The sequence below is a fragment of the Euleptes europaea genome, chromosome 6 (assembly GCF_029931775.1).
Source record: "Euleptes europaea isolate rEulEur1 chromosome 6, rEulEur1.hap1, whole genome shotgun sequence".
NCBI classification, from domain to species: domain Eukaryota; kingdom Metazoa; phylum Chordata; class Lepidosauria; order Squamata; family Sphaerodactylidae; genus Euleptes; species Euleptes europaea.
This window is the reverse complement of record NC_079317.1, coordinates 39,335,701-39,358,427: the sequence shown is the minus strand read 5'-3', so window position 1 is coordinate 39,358,427 and position 22,727 is coordinate 39,335,701. Positions and strand designations below refer to the sequence as shown.

General features: G+C 42.6%; 1 protein-coding gene across 1 annotated transcript in view; it reads left to right on the top strand.

Annotated features, from left to right (window-relative positions):
• PRORP (protein only RNase P catalytic subunit) overlaps positions 1-22,727 on the top strand; it is a 48,975-nt gene that overhangs the window by 25,101 nt on the left and 1,147 nt on the right. Inside the window, exons 5-6 of the mRNA XM_056850928.1 lie at positions 21,040-21,188; positions 22,023-22,218. Of these exons, the coding sequence (XP_056706906.1) occupies positions 21,040-21,188; positions 22,023-22,218 (345 nt within the window). The remainder of the gene's footprint in view (positions 1-21,039; positions 21,189-22,022; positions 22,219-22,727) is intronic.

Here is a 22,727-nt window from a genome sequence, read left to right as displayed (position 1 = left end):
GAGTGGATACGTTCATGGAGGAGAGGGTTATTCATGGCTACTAGTCAAAACAAATACTAGTCATGATGCATACCTATTCTCTCCAGGATCAGAGGAGCTAGGCCATTATATTAGGTGCTTTGGAACACAGGATGGTGCTGCTACAGCCGTCTTGTTTGTGGGCTTCCTAGAGGCACCTGGTTAGCCACTGTGTGAACAGACTGCTGGACTTGATGGGCCTTGGTCTGATCCAGCAGGGCTTTTCTTATGTTCTTATGTTCGTAACCCAGAACAGGACAGGCATGTCTGACCATTTTCTACCTACGTTATTTCCACCTCACAAGAGTGATAATAACATTCAACCTGGCAATAGGCAGAGTTGCTTAGAAAAGTACAAGGGTATAAATGCTTACCTGGCAGCGCAGCTACGTGTAAAGGAAGGATCTTAGTTGTACATGTTAGTAAAAAAGCAAATATTCAGAATAGGAAATCCCTCTGTAGTGGGGAAAGCTGTATTTACATTTATTTTGCATCAGCGGTCCTTCTGTGTCAATGAAAGCGTCACTTTTGGTTGAATAAAGCAAGGAGTTGTCTTGGTGAGTCATTGTTGAGTAGATGGTTTCTATGGCAACCTATATTAGGGTGGTTTTTTTCCCCCAACTGAGAGTCCACACATGTCTAAGGATACACATGAAAGGCAGCCCATATGGTAACAAAAGGGAGGGATTGTATTTTAAAAGGCTAAGATATAGTGGCTCTTCTATTGAGTTGGGTTGCACTTAAATGCATGCATCTCTCTTACTCTGTTAGAAATGTTGCTTTAGTTTCAAGTAAGATTACAGTCATGGATACTGTGCCCCACCCTGCCAAGCTGCTGTTTTGTCGCAGTTAGAAACATTTACAGGTACTCTTTATCTGAGCAAACTTACAGGTAGTCTTAACTGAGCAAACAGTTTTAGTGCGAGAGGGGTTATTTTATACTGAGGGAGCACAGAGAAAGATTTAAACCACCCCTCAACCCCAGTGCTGTAGTCCTGATGTAACTTTCCTCTTCTTCAGTGCTAGTTGGTTTCAACTGTCTCATCTAATTTGGCCCTAAGATTGTAGCCTAATTCACAAAACTAATTGAAGTTTCTAAGGAATTATGTGTTGACAGATCTCCTCCAGTATTGGCTTTTCTAACACAGATTGTGTTCCACAGCACCTAATATATTAGGCATGCTCCTCTGATCCTGGAGAAGATCCCCAGCTGTGTGCCATGTCACACTTGCATGTTGCTGATTATGCTGCGGCACGTTTATGTGGGGCAGTGGCCAAGCTTGTGACCCATGTGAACTGAGCATATGGCTTTCAGCATGACCTGTGCTCCCCAGCAGCCGCTCATTTTGCAGGCAATGCTGTGAATAAAGGGCAAGCTGTCCTTTAGGATTTTCTTAAGGAACCTTCAGAAGTCATATTTTTTCAAACTGTCCCTAGAGGTAACTTACAGCTCTACCAGCAGAGCAGCAATATAATAGTCCCTTGGCAACACAGCTGCCAGTAATAATGAAAGACAAATACCAGTGGCTAGCAGTGTTTGTGCTGACTGTAATTGACTGAGGCCTATTTTTATTTATTTTATTTAACTTCATCTATACCCTGTCTTTCTCTCCAATGGGGAGCCAAAGCAGCTTACATTGTCCTCATCTCTTCCATTTTATCCTTATGGAATAACAAATGTATTGTGGCAAAAGCTTACAGGAACCAGTGCCCATGTACATGATGCTGGTAAAAATGTATGTGGAGTACAAACAGAACAGTCCCAGTGGTGATGAGCCTCTACAAAGGAACAATTCCTTTCTGTACTGACCAGCTAGCTTCCCTTAGTCTGTATTGAGTCCCCATCTGGCAGTACTAAATTTGTATACAGATTCCAACTTGGCAGCTTCTGCTCTTGGGAATCACCTGTTGGGAGTTGACGGTACCTTCTGTGATTGGATTGCTTACTTTTTTGACTGGATCTTGTCATTATTTCTTTGCACAATGATGCAACCCACCTGCCTCTTGAATTGCTGGATTTCCTGCCCTCCTTCAGCTACTAGGTTTACGAAAATCTAAGTCATAATAATCTTTATGATGTCAATGGGGAGTCTTTTATTGTCAGCAATCTTTTTTGATAAACATATAGTGTGTTTTCAAACTAGGATCTTCATTGGGAGAATAGGCTAAACGATTTAACCTTTTTACAATTTCATCAGCTCATAGTTTAGTGATCACCCATATTCCTTTGTCTCGTTCCCAGATGATTTACCAATCCTGATAACAAAAAATGTTTGTAATTTAGTCCCCAAGGCACACAACTGTGTGCTTTTGAACTGAATGCCCTTCTGCTCTGTTCATGATGTTATCGAGTTCATCCTGCATAACTTCTGCATCCTTTTCAATACAAACTCGTGCTGCTTTTGTGTAATTTGCATATTTCATCAGCATGTTCCTACTTTCCTCCCTAGGGTCACCAGTACAAAGACTGAATAAAATAGGTTGATTGCTGAGGAACTTCATTACTTGGGTCGTTTCAATCAGTAACACAATTGTTGCCTAATTTCAAGTAACCAGTTCTTCATGGTAACTTTACTGATACTGCTCTTTACCACCTTAGGTAGTGGATTCCATCTATATCGATAGCTTTCAGAACATTCACATTGCTTGGCCATATTTCCTTTATGTAGAGAAAACCAGAAAATAATAAACCTAGTAGAGGATGATACTATGCAAAAATGAATTAATTTTGCCTTTTTTAATCCTCCTTTGCCTTTTAGAAAACACAAATATTAGGTTCAGATTTCCAATCAAATCTTGGTTTAGTGGGGAAGGGACTGGTGGTGCAAAATTCAGTCAAACCATAGCTGACTGAAGGCGACTCCATTGGATTTTCAAGGCAAGAGACCTTCAGAGGTGGTTTGCTGTTATCTGTATCTGCATAACCCTAGACTTCCTTGGTAGTCTTCCATCCAAGTTCTAACTGGGGCCAATCATGCTTAGTTTCTGATATCGGGCTAGCCTGGGCCATCCAGGTCAGGGGGAGGGGGCACAACATTGTATTTGAAGAGTCCATTTAAAACTAAATAAATATAAAATGGTATTAAGGATTATTGTTTACAGCAGAAAAGTATTGATGATGATGGAAAGTGCCATCAAGTCACAGCTGACTTCTGGCGACCCTGTTAGGTTTTCAAGGCAAAAGATGTTCGGAGGTGGTTTGCCATAGCCTGCCTCTTTGTGGACTGAAAGAGTTCTGAGAGAACTGTGACTGGCCCAAGGTCACCCAGCAGGCTTCCTCTGGAGGAGAGGAAATCTAACCCGGTTCTCTAGATTGGAATCCACTGCTCTTAACCATTGCATCACATGGGGTCTAGAAAACTTTTACTTTCCCGATATACAGGGAAAGCATATGGGATCTGTAATAGTCTCCAAGGCCCTACAGGGTCTCTCAGATAACCAATAACTTATTCATACCCGTTTTTCTTCTACTCAAAAACTTCTGGAGATTGTAAAAATAATTAACACTTCCTCATCTTAACTATTTTGTCAATATGGAGTGTTACAAATTGTAACATACCTTTCTTGCATCATGAAACTTAAAGCTGCATAACATGAGGTTGCTAGGAGGGGTGGTAAAGAGCAGTGTCAATACAATTAGCATGACTAGGTTCGGAAAGTTGCTCTGTCATCCATGTGCCATGCTGTGTTGCTAAATAGTTGCTCCCATTGTGCTGCAGTTGTTTCATGGAGAAATCGTGAGTAGGCCCAGTTGTCATCTTGGGATCTCATTTAACCTTTTACATGCATCAGTTTATATTGACATTTTAATCTAGTGAGTGGATGGAATTTCTGTCAGTAGAATGGGACTTCCTCTCCTCATCCCTTCCATGGCAGCCCAAAATGCCTCCTGAAATGCTGTTCCTGGCGGAATGGGGACCCCTTTCTCCACTGGGTCAGACATCAGAGCTCTGCAGTGAAAGGGGAATTGACAAAACCTGTTTTATTGTAGTGTAGGGATAGATGAAAATCTCTCCTCATTCCTGCAGTAAAACTTTTCTCAAACCCAATGATTTCATATGCGTGATTAAACAGTCAACAGGAGCCCCGTGGTGCAGAGTGTTAAGCTGCAGTACTGCAGTCAAAAGCTCTGCTCACGACCTGAGTTCGATCCCGACAGAAGTTGGTTTCAGGTAGCTGGCTCAAGGTTGACTCAGCCTTCCATCCTTCCAAGGTCGATGAAATGAGTACCCAGCTTGCTGGGGGTAAAGGGAAGATGACTGGGGAAGGCACTGGCAAACCACCCTGCAAACAAAGTCTGCCTAGTAAACGTCGGGATGTGACGTCACCCCATGGGTCAGGAATGACCCGGTGCTTGCACAGGGGACCTTTACCTTTTTAAATAGTCAACAGAGGTATATATTTCTAGTTCTTACTTTGTGCTTGTTGCACTCTATAGTCCCTGGGTTATGGGAACTGATAGCAGAGGCCTTGTTTTATTTGTGGGAATCTACCTTCTTCTTGTCAGAATGCCACCCCCTGCCCTGAGTGATTTTTCATCCATTAACTTTGACTGAGTCTTAACTGTCATCAGTGCCCTCTTTAGCAAAACCTTCAAGAGGTACGTGCATGTGTGTGTGAGTGTGCGCATGCAGAGAGTTGAAAGGCCGAAGGAGAACCAATCCTTAATGTATGACAGTACATAAAGTATGCAGCAGCACAGATTGGAAGGGAAAGTGTACCAAAGGTTTAGCTAGGTTAAATAGAGGAATGCTGCATCTACACAACTGTTTCCTATGTAGCCTTCATTGCCACTGCAAAAGCAGTGGTATTTTCAGTGGCAGTGATGTCATCCACAAAGCAGCTTTCCTCACACCTTGCCTCAGCCCTCATTCTCACCCTTCCATTATCACCACAGAACTTTGGGGGCTCCTCCCCCTAAAAAAACCCAGTCATTGACATGTCATTATAGCCATAGATGACTATATTGATATATCTACTGATGGAAAGTGCCGTCAAGTCACGGCCAATTTATGGTGACCCTGTAGGGTTTTCAAGGAAAGAGACGAACAGAGGTGGTTTTCCATTGCCTGCCTCTGCATAGCAATCCTGGGCTTCCTTGGTGGTCTCCCATCCAAATACTACCCAGGGCTGACCCTGCTTAGCTTCCAAGGGCTGACAAGATCGGGTTAGCACGGGCATGGAATATATCCACTGCCTCATCGGAATTCCTCGTTTACATTTTTTTAAGCCTCTAACCCCTTTTGCTGTAGCAATATAAGGGGGAAAACATGTCTCTGCTATGACTTTTTAAAAAGTATGTCAACTAACAGCATCTTTTAAAAATGCCCTCCAGTGGTGGGAGGAACTAGCGGGAGGATGAGATGAGGAAAATGATTCTGATATAGCCTGACCCTGCAAAAATGCACACTTTCTTGTCTATCTGGCATAGAAATCCATTTTGACTATGATCTGTCTAAAAAGAATGTTCTAATCCAGGCCTAGGAAAGTTCACAGCAGGGGCAGGGTGGGGGGAGAGACAGAAAGTGGATGATGAAGAGACAAGGTTTTGTGGATGCTAAAAATAAAAACAAACAGTTTTGAACTCCAAACCTCTATGTGGAAGCCACCATAATAGCTGTATCAGACTCTGAGCTTTAGTAGTGTATAAACTTAATTAGCAGTTTCTTATTTTGTCCACAAGGAGGAAGCATAGACTCTTGCATGTGCGAAAAGAAGCATTCCAGTCCTACTTTAAAGTGCGAGGAACTCTGCTTATTCTGTACTGTGCTGTTGTTATCTCCTAGCAGGTCATGTTAAAAAGTAAAGCTTGAGATTGTGCCAAAAGGAAACTTCACCCCTCCCCTCTTTCCCCTGTTTAATTAAAATAATGCAAAAGCATACTGACAGCTAAGATATTGAGGATTTTTAGTGTATCAAAGTGCAAGCAGTTTGGAGAAAGCTGATGGAAGAATTTGGCTTTTCTCATAGTAGAGCGAGAAGACACCTGCATACAAGTTTAAAATGAGTCTAAGTAAAAAAAAAACTTATGTACAGAACATCGCTGTCATTTCTGTGGGTATCTGTCAGCACAATTTTAAAAAAGCAATAGCTCTTGATCACTCAGTTCATCAATGGTTATTTTTAACTGATGCACTTAAGTCCTTGTGCAATTTGGGCAAATCTGGTTGTGTTGGGAAACCTTGTATGATGTTCAAGAATAATTGTGTTCTCAGTTCATGTTAGGGGAGAAGAATAGCTACTGCCTATAACTGTACTAAACCCCTGTCTTCCCACAGGCCCATGTGCCATTCATGACATCTTTACAAATTATCACAGACACAGGTGTACTGTTGGGATCTCTCCCCCCCCCCCCCGCCCCCAATCCTCCTGATTTCATAAGCTGAGATGTAAAACTGTGCTGGCATGGAAGATAGAATCTTGAATCTGTTTATGTATGTTTTATGCTGCAGCCATGCACATCTTTGAGGGTTTACAGTGGCTGAACTGTTGCTGGACTAGTGTTGAGGTTTGAGAAGTTAGTGTGTGAAGGTGGCTGAAAAGCTTAAGTCCAAATTCCGCCTCATTCCATCTGGGCTACAAACTTTTCTGCTAGCCTTCTTCAAGTACATAACTCCCTTTGAGTTGGCATTCCTTGGAGTGTACAAGGCTCAGACTCCTGATGAATTTATCTTACAGCATTATAGAATTGTAGGAGTTGAGAGTGATTGAGACACTGTACTTGTTCTGTACTACGGTTTACTTCTGCTACGGCATCTTATACTTGCAAGAAAGAAGAAAAGTGATATACAAATGCAATAAGTAATACATAAATACTTGCCACTTATAGATGGCCTATTTGTCTGACTAAAAAGGGCTTTTTAAAATGTGTTTTAATCTTTTATATTACCAGGCTGAATAACATTGAGTTCTGCAGAAAATGGCACATTATGGGGACAGCAAACCCAGAAGTGTTAATGCTGGCTGTATAGTAGGCATATATCTGCCTATTGTATATTCCTGCCAGCTCAGACTTGGTGAACAGCCAACCACAAAAACCCATCTTTAATCTCAGAATGGCCCAGGTTTCCCCATCATGGTAGACAGCAGAAGGGGTTTTTAACAGGACGCTCCCTGGCACTAGAACTTCTACCAGGAAGTTCCCTGGCACCACAGCTCTGAACAAACTAGGAAGATGTTCAATCCGAAACAGTTTCATAAAGGTAAATTCAATTAAAGCTCGTTTGCATGAAGAACTGTTAAAAATTAGCACTCACAACCCTTTTCTTATTCGTTGCTAGCTTTTATACGTTCATCATATGTTTATATGGATGGCAGTGGAATGCAAATTAATTTTCTGCATGCTACCATTTCCAGAAAAGGGAACGATGGGACATTCACAGTTGACCTTTCCCCATTACTGCCTGTTGTTGCTTTGAAGTAAGGATTAAAAATTATTCCTCTGACATCACTTAAAGATTACAAAATGAGCTGCATGCTCCCTTTTGCCTCAGATACGGATGGCATACCAGCACAAGGCACAGTATGCTGGAAGAAGATCCTGCTTGCACTGGTAGATCCTGCCATCCTTAATTGAGTGAGGTGCTAAAATACAATCCAGTGTGCAATCCATGTGAAATGACTATAGGAAACATACAAAAGCTTTTAGGAAAGTACATGTCAAATCTTGGAGTAATAGGACAGATTGCAAATAATATCGTAATAGACACCTCATGTATTGTTCAGTTTATTTGAATATCTTGGATTTCAGTGGTAGAAATCCTGATAAGTAGAGGGTACAGTTGCAGAAGAGGTTACTCATATTCTTCCCTGACTTATGAAATTATTAGCTCTGTCATCCAGAAAGCAATAGATGGGCAAGCCCAGTTTGCTTAGTTCTGTATCTTCAACAATTCATTCAGGACAGATTGATGCAGCATTTTGAAATGCTGCATCTGATTTACATAGAAAGCCACTCTGAGCACACCACAGAAGAAGGGGGGAAAGATATCAGTGATATTTATTTAACCATTGCAATAATTTTAGAACTTGTGTCAGCTTATTCACTGATGCCTGTCAATGCAAAAGTAGTGCAGAATTCAACTGATTAGTCATAATCAAGAGGGCTGGTCATGCTATACACCATTGATTAACTGAGTGATCAAGAGCTATTGAATTTTTTTTTAAATTGTGCTGACAGATACCCATATCCCACAGGAACACAGTGTGCAAAGATTATCACAAAACCCAGGATATAGATACAGTGGAGTATATCTGAACATGGGCAGTTAATAATGGGTTGAAGTCCCAATCCAGACGTGTTAACCCAACACACAGTTGTCTGGGATGGCCAGGCTATTTGCAAAGTTGGTATATGGTTATGAAACTAGGCAGCAACACTGTGAATTGCCAGTTCATTCAGTACATCACAAGCAGTAGTATGGAATATTGCAAGGGGTGGGGGTTGGTGGGATTAGGGTCTACACCTTTTAATACTTCCACCTCTGTATTGCATTGGACATTGCATAATGTGGCCATACGTTCTTAACCTACCTGCAAATTTGATTGCAACGTTGGTTCTTGTAGGTTATCCGGGCTGTGTAACCGTGGTCTTGGTATTTTCTTTCCTGACGTTTCGCCAGCAGCTGTGCAGGCATCTTCAGAGGAGTAACACTGAAGGACAGTGTCTCTCAGTGTTAAGTGTGTAGGAAGAGTAATATATAGTCAGAAAGGGGGGGTTGAGCTGAATCATTGTCCTGCAAAAAGTATCAAAGGTAATGTGCTAATCATTGTCCTGTAAGTATCAACATAATGTGCTAATGAGGGTGTGGTATGTTAATATGGAACCATTGTATCCTGAAGTGATCTGTTAATGTGTGAATTCCAAAGCTAATCTGCATGGCTATTGTTGACTGTAGTCTTTGTTAGTCTGGAGATTTTCAGGACAGGAAGCCAAGCCTTATTCATTCTTAAACTCTCTTCTCTCTCTAAAGTTGTGCGTGTTTCATATTTGGTACTTTGTACTTTTTATGCCTGGAGATGTATTGCAGATACACCAGCACAAATACTCGGTATTGTGCTTCCAGTTCTGGTTGGGGTTACACTTTTCCCCTTAAGATCAAGTTCACAGTTTAAAGGTGCTGTCAGATTAAGCTCTTACTTGGGCTCAGGTTAGCTTTGTGGCTTGAAGCACCTTTCATGAGTTTAGGCTATTGTTCCAGCTGCTGTCTGTCCTGGGGAGAGGTAGCTCAACCACAGCTATCCATGCACATTGCAGTGCTGCAGTTAGTCCGGAATAAGTCTACCTGCAGCATTAATACAGCTCCACTGGAATTAAAATATTTTCCAGTTTATTTCTGGGCACAATGCTAATCTCCTAAAACCCTGAATAATTGGAGATCAGGGTAACCAAAGGGCTGCCTGCTCTCATATGAAGATGCTCATCATCTGATATAATCTTCAGGGGACTTGACCCACGTTGTCCTGCCTTCAGAGGTCAAGTGGCTAGTGACCAGAGCTAGGACATTGTCAGTACCTCCCCAGAGATATTCAAATGGCATCTAGTGTGTCAACCTTTAGGCACCAGGTAACAACCAGGTATCTGTGCTGGTATCTACTCTCCCAAGCATTTGATTGGACGGATACAAATTTTGCCTGAAGCTATTTGTTAATACTAGCTGATGTTTCTGTTTTAGTACAGTGAGGGAAAAAAGTATTTGATCCCCTGCTAAATTTGCCTGTTTGCCCTCTGACGAAGATATGACCAGTCCATAATTTTAATGGTAGGTTTATTGTAGCTGTGAGAAACAGAATAACAACAGGAAAAACCCCAGAAACCCAGAAGACAAAAGTCAGAGATTGATGTGCATTATAATGAGTGAAATAAGTGTTTGATCCCCTATCAACCAGCCGGGTTAGGGTTAGGGTTCTGCTGTCGACAGAAGCAATCAATCCATCAGATTCCAAACTAGCCACCATGACCAAGACCAAAGAGCTGTCCAAGGATGTCAGGGACAAGATTGTAGACCTGCACAAGGCTGGACTGGGCTACAAGACTATTGCCAAGCAGCTTGGTGAGAAGGTGACAACCCTAACCATCAACCTCCCTTGGTCTGGGGCTCCATGCAAGATCTCATCTCGTGGAGTTGCAATGATCATGAGAACGGTGATGAAGCCGCCCAGAACTACACGGGGGGAACTTGTCAATGATCTCAGGGCAGCTGGGACCATAGTCGCCATGAAAGCAGTTGGTAACACACTACGCCGTGAAGGACAGAGATCTTGCAGAGCCCGCAAGGTCCCCTTGCTCAAGATAGCACATGTACAGGCCCGTCTGCAGTTTGCCAATGCACATCTGAATGACCCAGAGGAGAACTGGATGAAAGTGTTGTGGTCAGAGGAGACCAAAATCGAGCTCTTTGGCATCAACTCAACTTGCCGTGTTTGGAGGAGGAGGAATGCTGCCTACGACCCCAAGAACACCATCCCCACCGTCCAACATGGAGGGGGACATATTATGCTTTGGGGGTGTTTTTCTGCTAAGGGGACAGGACACCTTCACTGCATCGAAGGGATGATGGACGGAACCATGTATTGTCAAATCTTGGGTGAGCACCTCCTTCCCTCAGCCAGGGCATTGAAAATGGGTCGAGGATGGGTATTCCAGCATGACAATGACCCAAAACACACGGCCAAGGCAACAAAGGAGTGGCTCAAGAAGAAGCACATTAAGGTCCTAGCCATTCTCCAGACCTTAATCCCATCGAAAATCTGTGGAGGGAGCTGAAGGTTCGAGTAGCTACACATCAGCCTTGAAATCTTACTGACTTGGAGAGGATCTGCAAAGAGGAGTGGGACAAAATACCTCCTGAGATGTGTGCAAACCTGGTGGCCACCTACAAGAAATGTCTGACCTCTGTAATTGTCAACAAGGGTTTTGCCACCAAGTACTAAGTCATCTTTTGCAAAGGGATCAAATGCTTATTTCACTCATTATAATGCACATCAATCTCTGACTTTTGTTTTCTGGGTTTCTGGTGGTTTTCCTGTTGTTATTCTGTCTCTCGCAGCTACAATAGACCTACCATTAAAATTATGGACTGGTCATTTCTTCGTCAGAGGGCAAATGGGCAAATTCAGCAGGGGATCGAATACTTTTTCCCCTCACTGTATATTGTTTGTAATTGTTTATTGTTTAATTATTTTAAGTGCCTTGAAGGCTTTTTACAAAGAAGCAGGGTAGAATTTCTAAAAACAAATTCCTGGTGGTCTTATAGAAAGATCGTGCAGGCATGCACATACCATCCAGACTCACGATTAGATAACTGCTTTCCAGTTGCTGAGCTGTATTTGATATGGGTCAGGAGGAGTATTGCCATGCCATCCTCTTCCCCTGGAGAGGAATTATTGGGCTACTGTAGCACACTCCCCTCCCTCCCACAAATCTGGGTTATTAAAACAGGATTAATAGGCTGCACTCCCTGACCTGGATGGCCCTGGTAGCCTGATCTCGTCAGATCTCAGAAGCTAAGCAGGGTTGGCCCTGGTTAGTACTTGGGATGGGAGACCACCAAGGAATACCAGGGCCGCTATGCAGAGGAAGGCAATGGCAAACCACCTCTTAGTCTCTTGCCTTGAACACCCCATAAGGGGTTGCCATAAGTCAGCTGCCTCTTGACGGCACTTTACACACAGTAGGCTGCCCATCTTCTAAAGCCTAGTTATCTTGCAGTCTTGCTTGCCTATAATGCTTCAGACTGAATGGTACAATCCTAAATAGAGTTACACTCTTCTGAGCCCCATGACTTCAACAGACATAGAAGGACATAACTCTGCTTAGGATAGCACTATAAGTTTTTTTGTGGCAGGCTGTGTGTGAGGGCTCCGTATTCGTTTACTTATTTACTAGTTTTTTTAAAAAAAAATTCTGCCATTCCTCCAAGGAACTTCGGGTGGCATCATGGTTTCTTCTCCTCATTTTATCTTTACTGCATCCTTGTGAGGTAGATTATGCTAAGAGGAAGATCCAGGCCAAGGTCACCCTTCACAGTAGGGTGGAGATTTGAATCCCTGCCCTAGTTCAGCACTCTAACTAGTACACCACATCAGCTCATAATTGGTCTCAGAATTTAATCCTTTGGGACGAAAAGAGATTCTAGATGGGTGGTGGATGATTTAGCAAACTTCCTGTCTCTTTATCTCTTTCAGTAATGTTGCTTATTGGTTCCTAAATGCCAATAAAGGTTCTGTTTTCTGTTCATTGGTTCAGTGCTACTACATCTTTGAAACAAGATGGCTGAGATTTCATACAGCATTCTGAGCTTGTACCCACCACTTGGCAATTTCCCTCAGGATATTGGATTTTTTCACCATCTACATTTTAGAGATGGCACCTCCTTTTGAATATGTGATATTTGAATTTTAGACATTGTTTTCCAGGTGCTACGAAGGTGAAAAGTGGCCCTATGTAATCCAAATTAATTTAATTGCTAGTTGTTCCTGGTTAGGACTTTGCCTCCTGATTTCATTGCTGCCATAACAATGTACATCCTAGGGTGTGGCTGGAAGGGATGTCAGAGGTCACGTTTTCCATTGTTCCCATTCTGATAATAGCTTTGTTTATCCATTTGTGTTGTATGGTTTAAAAAGAACTGGAATATGCTCTCCCTGACTTGAACCATACCCAGATAAGAATGCTTTACAATATATTATTAATTTTGTTCATAGCTTGGGTTGATTTTGAGGGGGATATTTCCCCATGCCATTGGTAACATTTAACCATACACATAAAATTTTAGAAAGGAAAATATTTCACTAAAATGCTGAATGTTTTACTCATGGCAGGGTCGCCAGCCGTGGCTTGCATAGCCCTAGGCTAGCCTGATCTTGTCAGATCTCAGAAGCTAAGCAGAGTCGGCCCTGGCTATTATTTGGAAGGGAGACCTCCAAGGAATACCAGGATCGTGACTTGAAGGCAAGCAAAGGCAAACCACTTCTGAACATCTCTTGCCTTGAAAACCCTACGGGGTTACCATAAGGCAGCTGTGGCTTGACAGCAAAGAAAGGTTTGCCAACCTCCAGATGGTGCCTGGAGTTCTCCTGTAATTACAACTGATCGCCAGATGACAGAGATTAGTTCCTCTCAAGAAAATGGCTGCCTTGGGGGGAGGGATGAGCTCTCTGGCATACCCAACAGAGGTCCCTCCCCAAGCTCCACCCCCAAATCACCAGGAATTTACCAACCTGGAATTGGCAACCCTACTTCATGGTCAGACTTTGATGATTGGGCACAATGAACATAAGTGTAGACATTTTAGATTTTGGTGGTTAGGCAACCTTTTTGGTTGGGTTGAATGGAGGACATACAACAGCATTGTTTTAGTGGGCTGCACCATCCAAATTATTCATTTGAGATTAAACATCTGGCACTTTATTTCCTTGAAAAAATAAAATACTTCCCATCATTTGTAGATACTTCAGTCTGCATCAGGGTTTTGAACATAACAAAACAGTCCCCTTATGGTGATCTTTTGAAAGTCAGCCCTCAACACAACAGCAGTTTGGAGCCTCAGTTGACCTCTAATAATAAAGCCACACTACCTGACTTATCTATATTATGAGTAGAACCTAACCAGAACGAGCTGCCTCAACCCATGGTGTACCACAGATTTATGGGAAATGTAATGCTAAAGTGCTTCTCCCAACAGTGAACTCAACAACAATAATTTTAATTCAAGTTTAATGAAGATTGTAAATCCTTGGGTATTCACAGGTGTATGAGGATGTAGGACATTTTAGCAAAAGCTGAGGTTTAAGGTCAGGAAATCCCAAGCTGAAACCTATATCACTAGTGGTTCCCCTCCTCTGTGTGTTATTAGCCCACGACACAAGTGTGAAAGTATTTTTGGAACACTTTTTAAACCACACAATGGAAGATGACTCTATTAATGTCAGACACAAATGTATAAGCTAGAATACTGGCTTTATTCATCTTTGAATTTCAGTTTTATACAGGGAACCCCACCAAATCTGAATAAAAAAACCACAGACCCAATTTTCGTCTTGCCCCCTCTGAGACAGAATGGAATCTGAGCTGTTACTTGAAACTAGAACATAACCTTTAAAAGATTTAGGTTACTTGTTCAGAAAAAGAGAAGGGTTTTAAAAACTGATGTAATATGCTTTCTGGCTTCAACCTAAATAAATCAGTGCTTCCTATAGTGACTGTGTGGACATCCCAGGGGCCTAAATGAGGAGGATGGACACAGTAAGGTCTGCTAACCCTTGCAGAAAAAAATGAGCAGTCAGAAGGATTCCCTGCTCCTCCTTCTCCAACATTCAGAATCACTTTAGGCAAAGATTAGTGCATTTCCTTTCATTCTGTTTGCATACGCTGGGAGCAGAGGGCAGCATACAGACACCAGACCTCACCCTCTGAGGTAAAGGCTTTTTATCAGCTGAGGGAAAGGAATGCACATGCCATCTCAGCTGGACTAGGTCTACTGCTTAGCTGAGCCCTTGGCCAATCCCCAGATTCAAACTGAACAGTAAGGGCACTTAAGGGCTTTCACCAGAGGGTTTTTTTTTTTTTTTTGGAACACCCACATGTCATTGTTCCCCAATTTTCCACTGTACAGCTTTTCCACTATTTTGCTCTGATCTTTCCGAAATCTGGTGTGATATAATCTTTTGTGAAAGACCATAGTCAAACTGTATTTGCACACCTTGTGGAGGGGAAGGTGTGCATATTTAAGATCCCACCCATACTTGTGCCTTGTCTCAGTTCCTTGGTGGTGCTAATTCCCCCCATACTATACCATACTAGAGGGTTGGGGAGGGGGCTTTAGACGAGGAAACAGTTCTTCTAGATATTTGTTTACTCTTGCCTTTTATAAATTTTTATGGCTTTCACGGTCATGGCTTTTGAGATCTGCTGAGATCAGGCTAGCCTGGGCCATTCAGGTCAGGGCCCAGGTCAGGTCATCTAATTATATGTATTATAGTATTTAAACTTTGCTTGGTTGTCTTATTCACAGATCTCTCTACCCTTCCTATAGAGAGTCCCTCTGCCATTGAGGGTGGAAGCTGCCAGTGGCAGAAATCCAACATTCCTGTCGTTTGGGATTATGCCTTTGTTTTACAAAATGCATGGCGATTAGAGTGGTCCACGTGAGGCTGCGATATTGTTTTCTCTGCGCTGTTTACTGTTGATTGATGATCGTTGCTAGATCAACCCTTTTGATTCAACTAATTAAGGTCCCTTTGCCTGTCTCAGTCTTTAGTCAGTCCTTATTTTTTACACACCACAATTTGATTTTGGTATATATTTCACCCTTCAGGGATGCCCAGATTTGTTTTTTCCTGCTATCTGAGATGGACCTAATGTGCATAATTCTGGTGACCTAAGCACTGCCTTTTCCTCAGGGCACCCCATTGGACTCTGAGTCTCGGGAAAGTTAGTGCCATCTCAGATTCCTCCTCCCCTATAGTGTGGGTACCCTGATGTGCACCTGTGTCTTGCAGTGGCTCCTGCTTTCTGCAAATTAGTTGGTCACACCGTTAATTTCACCAGAGCAGTAGACGTACCTTCCTTTCATCTTTTATTTCAGTGCAAACATTCCACATAGTTGTGGAATTCATTGCAGTTATGTTTTCTACAACTAACGGGGACCTACTCCCAGATACTTTGACTAGAGGCCTTGGCTATTTGGCCTTGCTCCACAATGGGACATTCTATGCACCTTTTTTTTAACATTCTTTTCCTGTTAGGGACACCCATCACAGTGGAATGCCCTTCTAATCCCTCTATAGCCTCTTCCATTGAGAGCTTAACACCTGCCTCCTTAACTCAGTGAGCTTGCTAATCTCTTGCACTTACCTGTAACTGTTGTTCATCGAGTGGTGTTCTGTGCAGGCACACATCCCTCCCTCCTGCCCTGAACACTCTGGAACCTTAGTTTCTTGGGGTCTCTGGTGGCAGCATGGAGAGAACTGTGGAAGTAGCTCCCCTCTTCCTGGTCAGTTTTGGTGGTTAACTGCCAGAGGGAGGAGGGGTGCTCCTAGTCTGCTAGAAAGCTTTGGAAATCTTTTCCGTGGCTGGCCTGCGCATGTGCAGTCCCAATGTATGCCTGCACAGAAGACCACTCGATGAACAATATTTACGGGTAAGTGCAACTCTGTTTTCTGGCTGGATGGCATAATCTGATTTGTCAAAAACACAGTAGCTGAGCCACACCAACAATGTATACAAAATATAGAGTACAAAGTACATGGCTATAGGACACCAACTACAGGTTGAGTATCCCTTATGTGGAATGTTTGGGACCAGAAGTGTTCAGTATTTCAGATCATTCCGTATTTTGAAATATTCGTGTATATATATAATGAAATACCTTGGGGATGGGACCCAAGTCTAAACACGAAATTCATTTATGTTTTATTTATGTTTTATATACACTTTATACACATAGCCTGAATGTAATTTTAAACAATATTTTTAATAATTTCGTGTACATTGAACCATCAGAAAGCAGCTTGGTTCACTGCTGAGGGCCTGTGAATAATGCCTGCTGCATGTTGACTCAAAATGTCTGTATATTGGATCTTTCCATATTTTGGCTGTCCAGATAAGGGATACTCAACCTGTATCTAAATAATTTATTTCATCAAGTAAACACCAAAGAGATTTTATTCATACATACATACATACATACATACATACATACATGTGTGTGTGTGTGTGTGTGTGTATATATAGATAGATAGATAGATATAGATATGTGTGTGTGTGTGTGTATGTAAATTATATGAAAATAAAAGTTCTGTTTCATACTATAATCCTTCTTAGAGATTAATGGTTCACAGATAGCCTCCTGGCAAGGAGTCAAAAGGCCTTCTCCACTCTGTAATCTCTCTCAAAGGAAAATCCTTGGCAATTAAATCTGTAAACTGTCTTCTGAGACTCAACAGATAGACGTCTTTCTCAGAATAAACAGATAAACAGTGGCCCCATTTCGAAGTAGCCTTCATCAGAATAATTCTTTATCCATAGTAATAAATCTCAGTGCATACTCATTATCTGAATAAGTAATCAGACATCTATCTGTTGATTCTGAGAAGACAGTGTACAGATTTAATTGCCAAGGATTTTCCTTTGAGAGGGATCACAGAACGGAGAAGAAAAAGATTACAGAGCGGAGGACTTTGGACTCCTTGCCAGGAGGTTATCTGTGAATGGTTTATCTCTAAGAAGGATTACAGTATGAAACAGAACTTTTATTTTCATGTAATCAGCAATATATATCTTTAATGTTTACTTGTTGAAATAAATTATTTAGATATTATAATTAGTTGGTGCCCTAAACAGTTTTCGGGTCCAAAAAACCAACTGTCCTGCTTGGCATAAAGTAATCAGAAACACATTTCCCTAGAACAAACTGGTGCAATCTGGTGGCAGTGCAAGGGGAGGCAGTTGGTGAGCTGACAGTGATCGCCTTTGCCCCTGAAGGGTCCGAGCCCGGTGGCCCAAGAGGCACTGGCAGAGCTACTGCTGGGGGCTTGGCTCTGCTTGCTCCTTGCAGTGGCCTACCAGGAAATTTCCCTGTGAGTGAAATGGCCAGTCTACCTCTGGCTAGGGCTCTCCAGAACAACTGGCCTTTCATATCCCGGGCCGCATAATCCTATAACTGGAAGTATTGAGTGAAGTATTGAGCATGAAAGCTGTTGCATGCAAAGCACGTGCTCTACCAATCAGCCACAGTCACTCACTGACTATTTGACAGAAAACTGCTAAGTATTTTGAATCACTCTCATGGTAGCAAAGGTGAATGCTCTTGAAGGTGACTTCCTTGTATGACACAGTGTCAACAGGTGAGTGGCCTTTTAGCTGCGTCATAATCCATAGTGCTTTTTTACAGAAGTGTTCAGGGAATTCCCATCTGAGAAATGTTCCCATGTTTTGAGGAGGAAGGTTGTTGTAAAAGCCTGGCCTTTTAAAAAAGCAGGACACACAAGTACATTATGTAATTTTAACTATTAATGTCTTTGATTAAAAATTAAGATTTTTAGATGCTGTACCCTGATTTATACAGTGACTTGGATCCCTTTCAATTCTATTTTCATTGCTGAATTCCCATGTATTGAAATAAGTGTCAGAAATGCACTTCTGCTAATAACGATAACATAATCTCCTCCAATTAAGCCCTGGCTATTATCTTTCATTCATGCTACTCTCTTGAGTCACCTATCCAATAGGTGGACCATGAGGCTTTCTGCTCCCTGAATACCAATGTTCAGTTTTCCTCTGCGCTCTGTTGTAATCTTCAAGACCAACTAAAACAGCCAGAGTGAGTCTAACCATTTCAATAACACTTTTAATCGACAGTCCTGTGATAACTGGTCTGTAAATGGATGGAAGCTTTTGGATATTGTAACTATTCCTAGGAATAGCTTCCTAGGAAGACCCAAGAGATGGATTGACTCAAAGGAAGCCACAGCCTTCAATTTGCAAGATCTGAGCAAGGCTGTCAAAGATAGGACATTTTGGAGAACTTTCATTCGTAGGGTCGCCATGAGTCGGAAGCGACTTGACGGCACTTAATACACACACACACACACACAGAGGAAACTATTCAGTCGCTTTTACTGTAGGTGTTTGTCATTTATTTCATTTATACCCCCTGCCTTTCTCCTCAAAGGGGACCCCCGGCTTACATTATTCTCCTCTCCTCCTTTTTATCCTTCCAGCAACCCTGTAAACTAGGCTAGGCTGAGCATGCGTGACCCAGCAAGCTTCCATAGCAGAGTGAGGATTTGAACCAGGTTCTTCCAGGTTTTTATCCAACACTCTAACCAGCTGGCTGGTTTTGGCTTTACAAGAAGTAGGTTTCAGAAATATGTTAACTGGGCCACTTGGGTTCCAGTCTGCATCATACATCTGTTGTTTTAAGCACCAAACATTGAGTTTAGTTTCAGGTGGGTAGCTGGGTTGGTCTGCAGTAGAAGAGATAGATTGGAGTCCAGGAGCACCTCAGAGACCTACAAGATTTCCAGGGTATGAGCTTTCAAGAGTCAAAGTTCTGACGAAGGGCGCTTGGGCTCTCAAAAGCTTATACCCTGGACATCTTGTTGGTCTTTAAGTTGCTACTGAACTAAAATCTAGCTCCTCTAACAGTGAGTTTGTGTTTTGAAAATAATTGTAACTATTACTTGGTAAGTAGAAAGAATGGTGTACATGCACATTTTAAAGCAAGGAACTTTGGCCTGCTTTCTGACAATTTGCACCATATTCACTTTTCTTTATGAGTAAAAAGAGGCCATTTGTCACATGTTCCTTTCTTGAGAAACAGTTATGCGTGGGAGCAGTACCAGACAGGAAACCCCTCTGCCATGAACTCAGTGTAGCTAAGTATAGACCACCACAGTCCTATTCAAGTCTAATTTAGATAAAGTAGTTCATTAGATGAGTAACAAGTGGGTAGAAGGAGATTTTTTCAAGTGCTTAAAACAAAAGTACTGTGTTTCCTTTTGGGGGGTTTAAGTAACAATAGCTTTTTGTATAAGCATGCAGGATAGTTTTCAGCCACTCGGTGGTGACTGTGGTTCTTTTTCATTGGCATTCAGCAGCTTTTGATTATTTCTGTGGAAGGGTTAGTCCTGCCCATGCTAGGTTGTCTAAACAAGACTCTTGTTCTGTGTGTGGCAAAACCCTTTCACTCTTAGGAGGATTTCCTTCCTTCAGTACCCCTTGTGGCAATACCCCTTCCTTATTTCAGAGGGTTCTCAACCTCCCTTATAGGCACTTCAGGATGTTTACCTATCCTGAGGGTCCCTTCATATTTCAGTGTCAACCCCCCCTCCCAGCTGTGCTCATATCCTGGTGGCATACACAGGTCTTTCTGGCTTCTAACTCTTTAAACCTTTGTTAAAACCTCTGCCACCTTCCATATACATGAACACATGAAGCTGCCTTATACTGAATCAGACCATCAGTCCATCAAGGTCAGTATTGCCTACTCAGAGTGGTCATTATTGCCTGCTTTACTCGGTAATCTTGAGGATACTTCCTTATGATTTAACCACATTTTATTGGACAGACACACATAACGAGGAAAGTTAGGAATTAAAACCTAACGGTGATCAGAAGCAGCTTCCAAAGTCGTTGTCCCCTCCATCATTTTATCCTCACAGCAACCCTGTGAGGTAGGTTGGGTGAGAGAGGGCCTGGCCCCCAGGTCATCCCCAAGCTTCCATGGGAGAGCGGGCATTAGAACTTGGGTCTCCCAGATTCCAGTCTGACATTCCAGCCATTACGCCACAGCACTCTCGGATGTCTCAAGTGGTTCTAGGTTTCACTCAGTTCATGCAAGGACAGCCTCGCCCTGCCTAAGGTGGCCCTGGCTTTGCGCCCATTCTTTCTGTGATTCAGCTTTGTTTCCTCCCCTTTCTTATCCTGCTTCACCCACAACCAACTCCAGACCAGCTCTGTAGCTTCAGTACAGTCTCCCCCTAACCACCAAACACTTTAGCAAATGATGGATGGTGATGGAAATGTAAGGGGGGCAGAGGAGCAAGTACACATGAACACATGAATCTGCCATATACTGAATCAGACCCTTGGTCCATCAAAGTCAGTACTGTCTACTCAGACTGGCAGTGGCTCTCCAGGGTCTCAGGCAGAGATCTTTCACATCACCTACTCGCCTAGTCCCTTTAACTGGAGATGCCGGGGATTGAACCTGGGACCTTCTGCATGCCAAGCAGAGGCTCTATCACTGAGACACTGCTTCAGTGGCAAGTCAGCAGAGTAATATACATACCTATACCGGTTTTGCCAAAGAGTTGTTAGTTAAATCAGCTTCAGCAGTGGCCTGCAGTAACGCGATGATTTGTATAAGCCCATACAGTTTCTAGGATTTTCTCCAGTTATTAAGCTAGAAAGAGAAAACAAATACAGACTGGCATCCATGCATTAAAAACTTGTTTTTGGTTGCAGTATCCTAAGTTCTCTGGTTGTCTGATTTTTCTCTCTCTCTCTCCTTACAGTTGCTAGATGTTGTCCTCTACCTAGCAAAGCATAATTTGCGATTGCTTGTGCTGGGACGTAAACACATGCTGAAAGGATCTCGCCTTTGGGACCAGAAAAATATGGCCATAATGCAGAAGAAAGCAGACTTCTTCTTTACTGAAAATGTGTATGTACCGATGAAAATGATCTGTAGCCATCTTTCCAGAAAAAGAAACGTAAATGTGGTTGATTCCAAGAAGAAGAAAAATAGCCCTCTTATCAAACTGAGCTCTAACAGAAGCCAACTTAGCTCCTTTGTCTTAATGGCAAGGCTGGTACATTTCCTGTATTCAGATGTGGTTGGGAATACAAAGCAGATGATCAGTGAAACATATACAGTGCAAGGCCCACCATATAGCAGAACTACAATGAAACATTTTACATTACCCCGGGGAGTAGAAAGTATTGCAGAAGATACAAAATATTCTTGATCTATGCTTACTTGCACTACAATACTCTGGATGAATTCAGCACTTGCTCGTCTAACCATGCGATCCTGTGTGGAGTTACTCATTCAAATCGGTGGATTGGATCCAGGCTAAAAATTTTGTTAGTGAAACTTTTCTTCTTTTCCTACTGATCTCCCTGAAACGCTGCTCCAAGGGGACAGGGGATCCTGGGGAGCTACGTGCACAGCATTTGCAGTGGGAAGGGGGGGAATCAGTGGAATTTGCCAATTAAGTCTGGATCCAACCCCATGAGTTTGCACTGGAGGACTGCGCTGTGTGTTAGGCTGCAGCCTCTGCCTTGGGCTCATGTCTCTCTCAGGTGTGTATCACAGATAGTGCTGGAAGGAGAAAGTTTCTTAAAACATTCTGCTTCTTAAAGTAGATATTGTTGTGGCAAATAGGAAAAAGTGAAGAATAGTTTTGTAGTTAATGGCGGCGAACAAATTTTTTTTTTACAGCTGTTCACTAAGGTCTGTAATGTTATGACGTCTCTTTGGCTTTTCCTGTTTAAGGTCTGAAGATGATCCCTTCCTGCTCTATGCCACTCTTCATTCTGGCAGCCATTGCAAGTTTGTTACCAGGGATCTGTTACGCGATCACAAAGCTTGTCTTCCTGACAATCTCACTCGACGCCTGTTCTTTAAATGGCAGCGAGGACATCAGATGGTGCTATCTGACTATGTACCAGGAAAGAGGATAAAATTTGAGGTATCAGTTCATTATATTAATCAATTTAACATTTTATGTAGTCTAGCAGTGATACTCTGGTTTGATATGCTCTTTACAGAGTATCTGATGGTAAATTAGATAGGTTCCCTAAAATGGGGAATGATTTTTGAAGGAAAATATGTTTTTTACCATTTTTTGGCAGAACAGCTCTGCTCTGACCTGCAGGCCCTATTCCTCCGTGTTTTTTCAGGCGTCTGGGCATCAGTGGCTATCCATGGTCTCTGCCTGGCACATGCCTCCCACTAGGCTTTCCAGGCACCTGGAAGGGCTTTTCTCTCCCTTGGTTCAACCACTGCCACCCCACCCACCCCCGGCCTTTGTAGGAATTGCCCACTGAGCGGACCAGGGCTCCCAGCTTCCCTTCCCTGTTCGGAGGCCTCGCCTCTGTACCTCCTGCTATCCAGTGTCTGGTTGCCATGGGGACAGCTTACTGCCTTGTGAGCTACTGGTGAAGTAGCCACTTGCCAACTGACTGCTCCTCCTCTTCC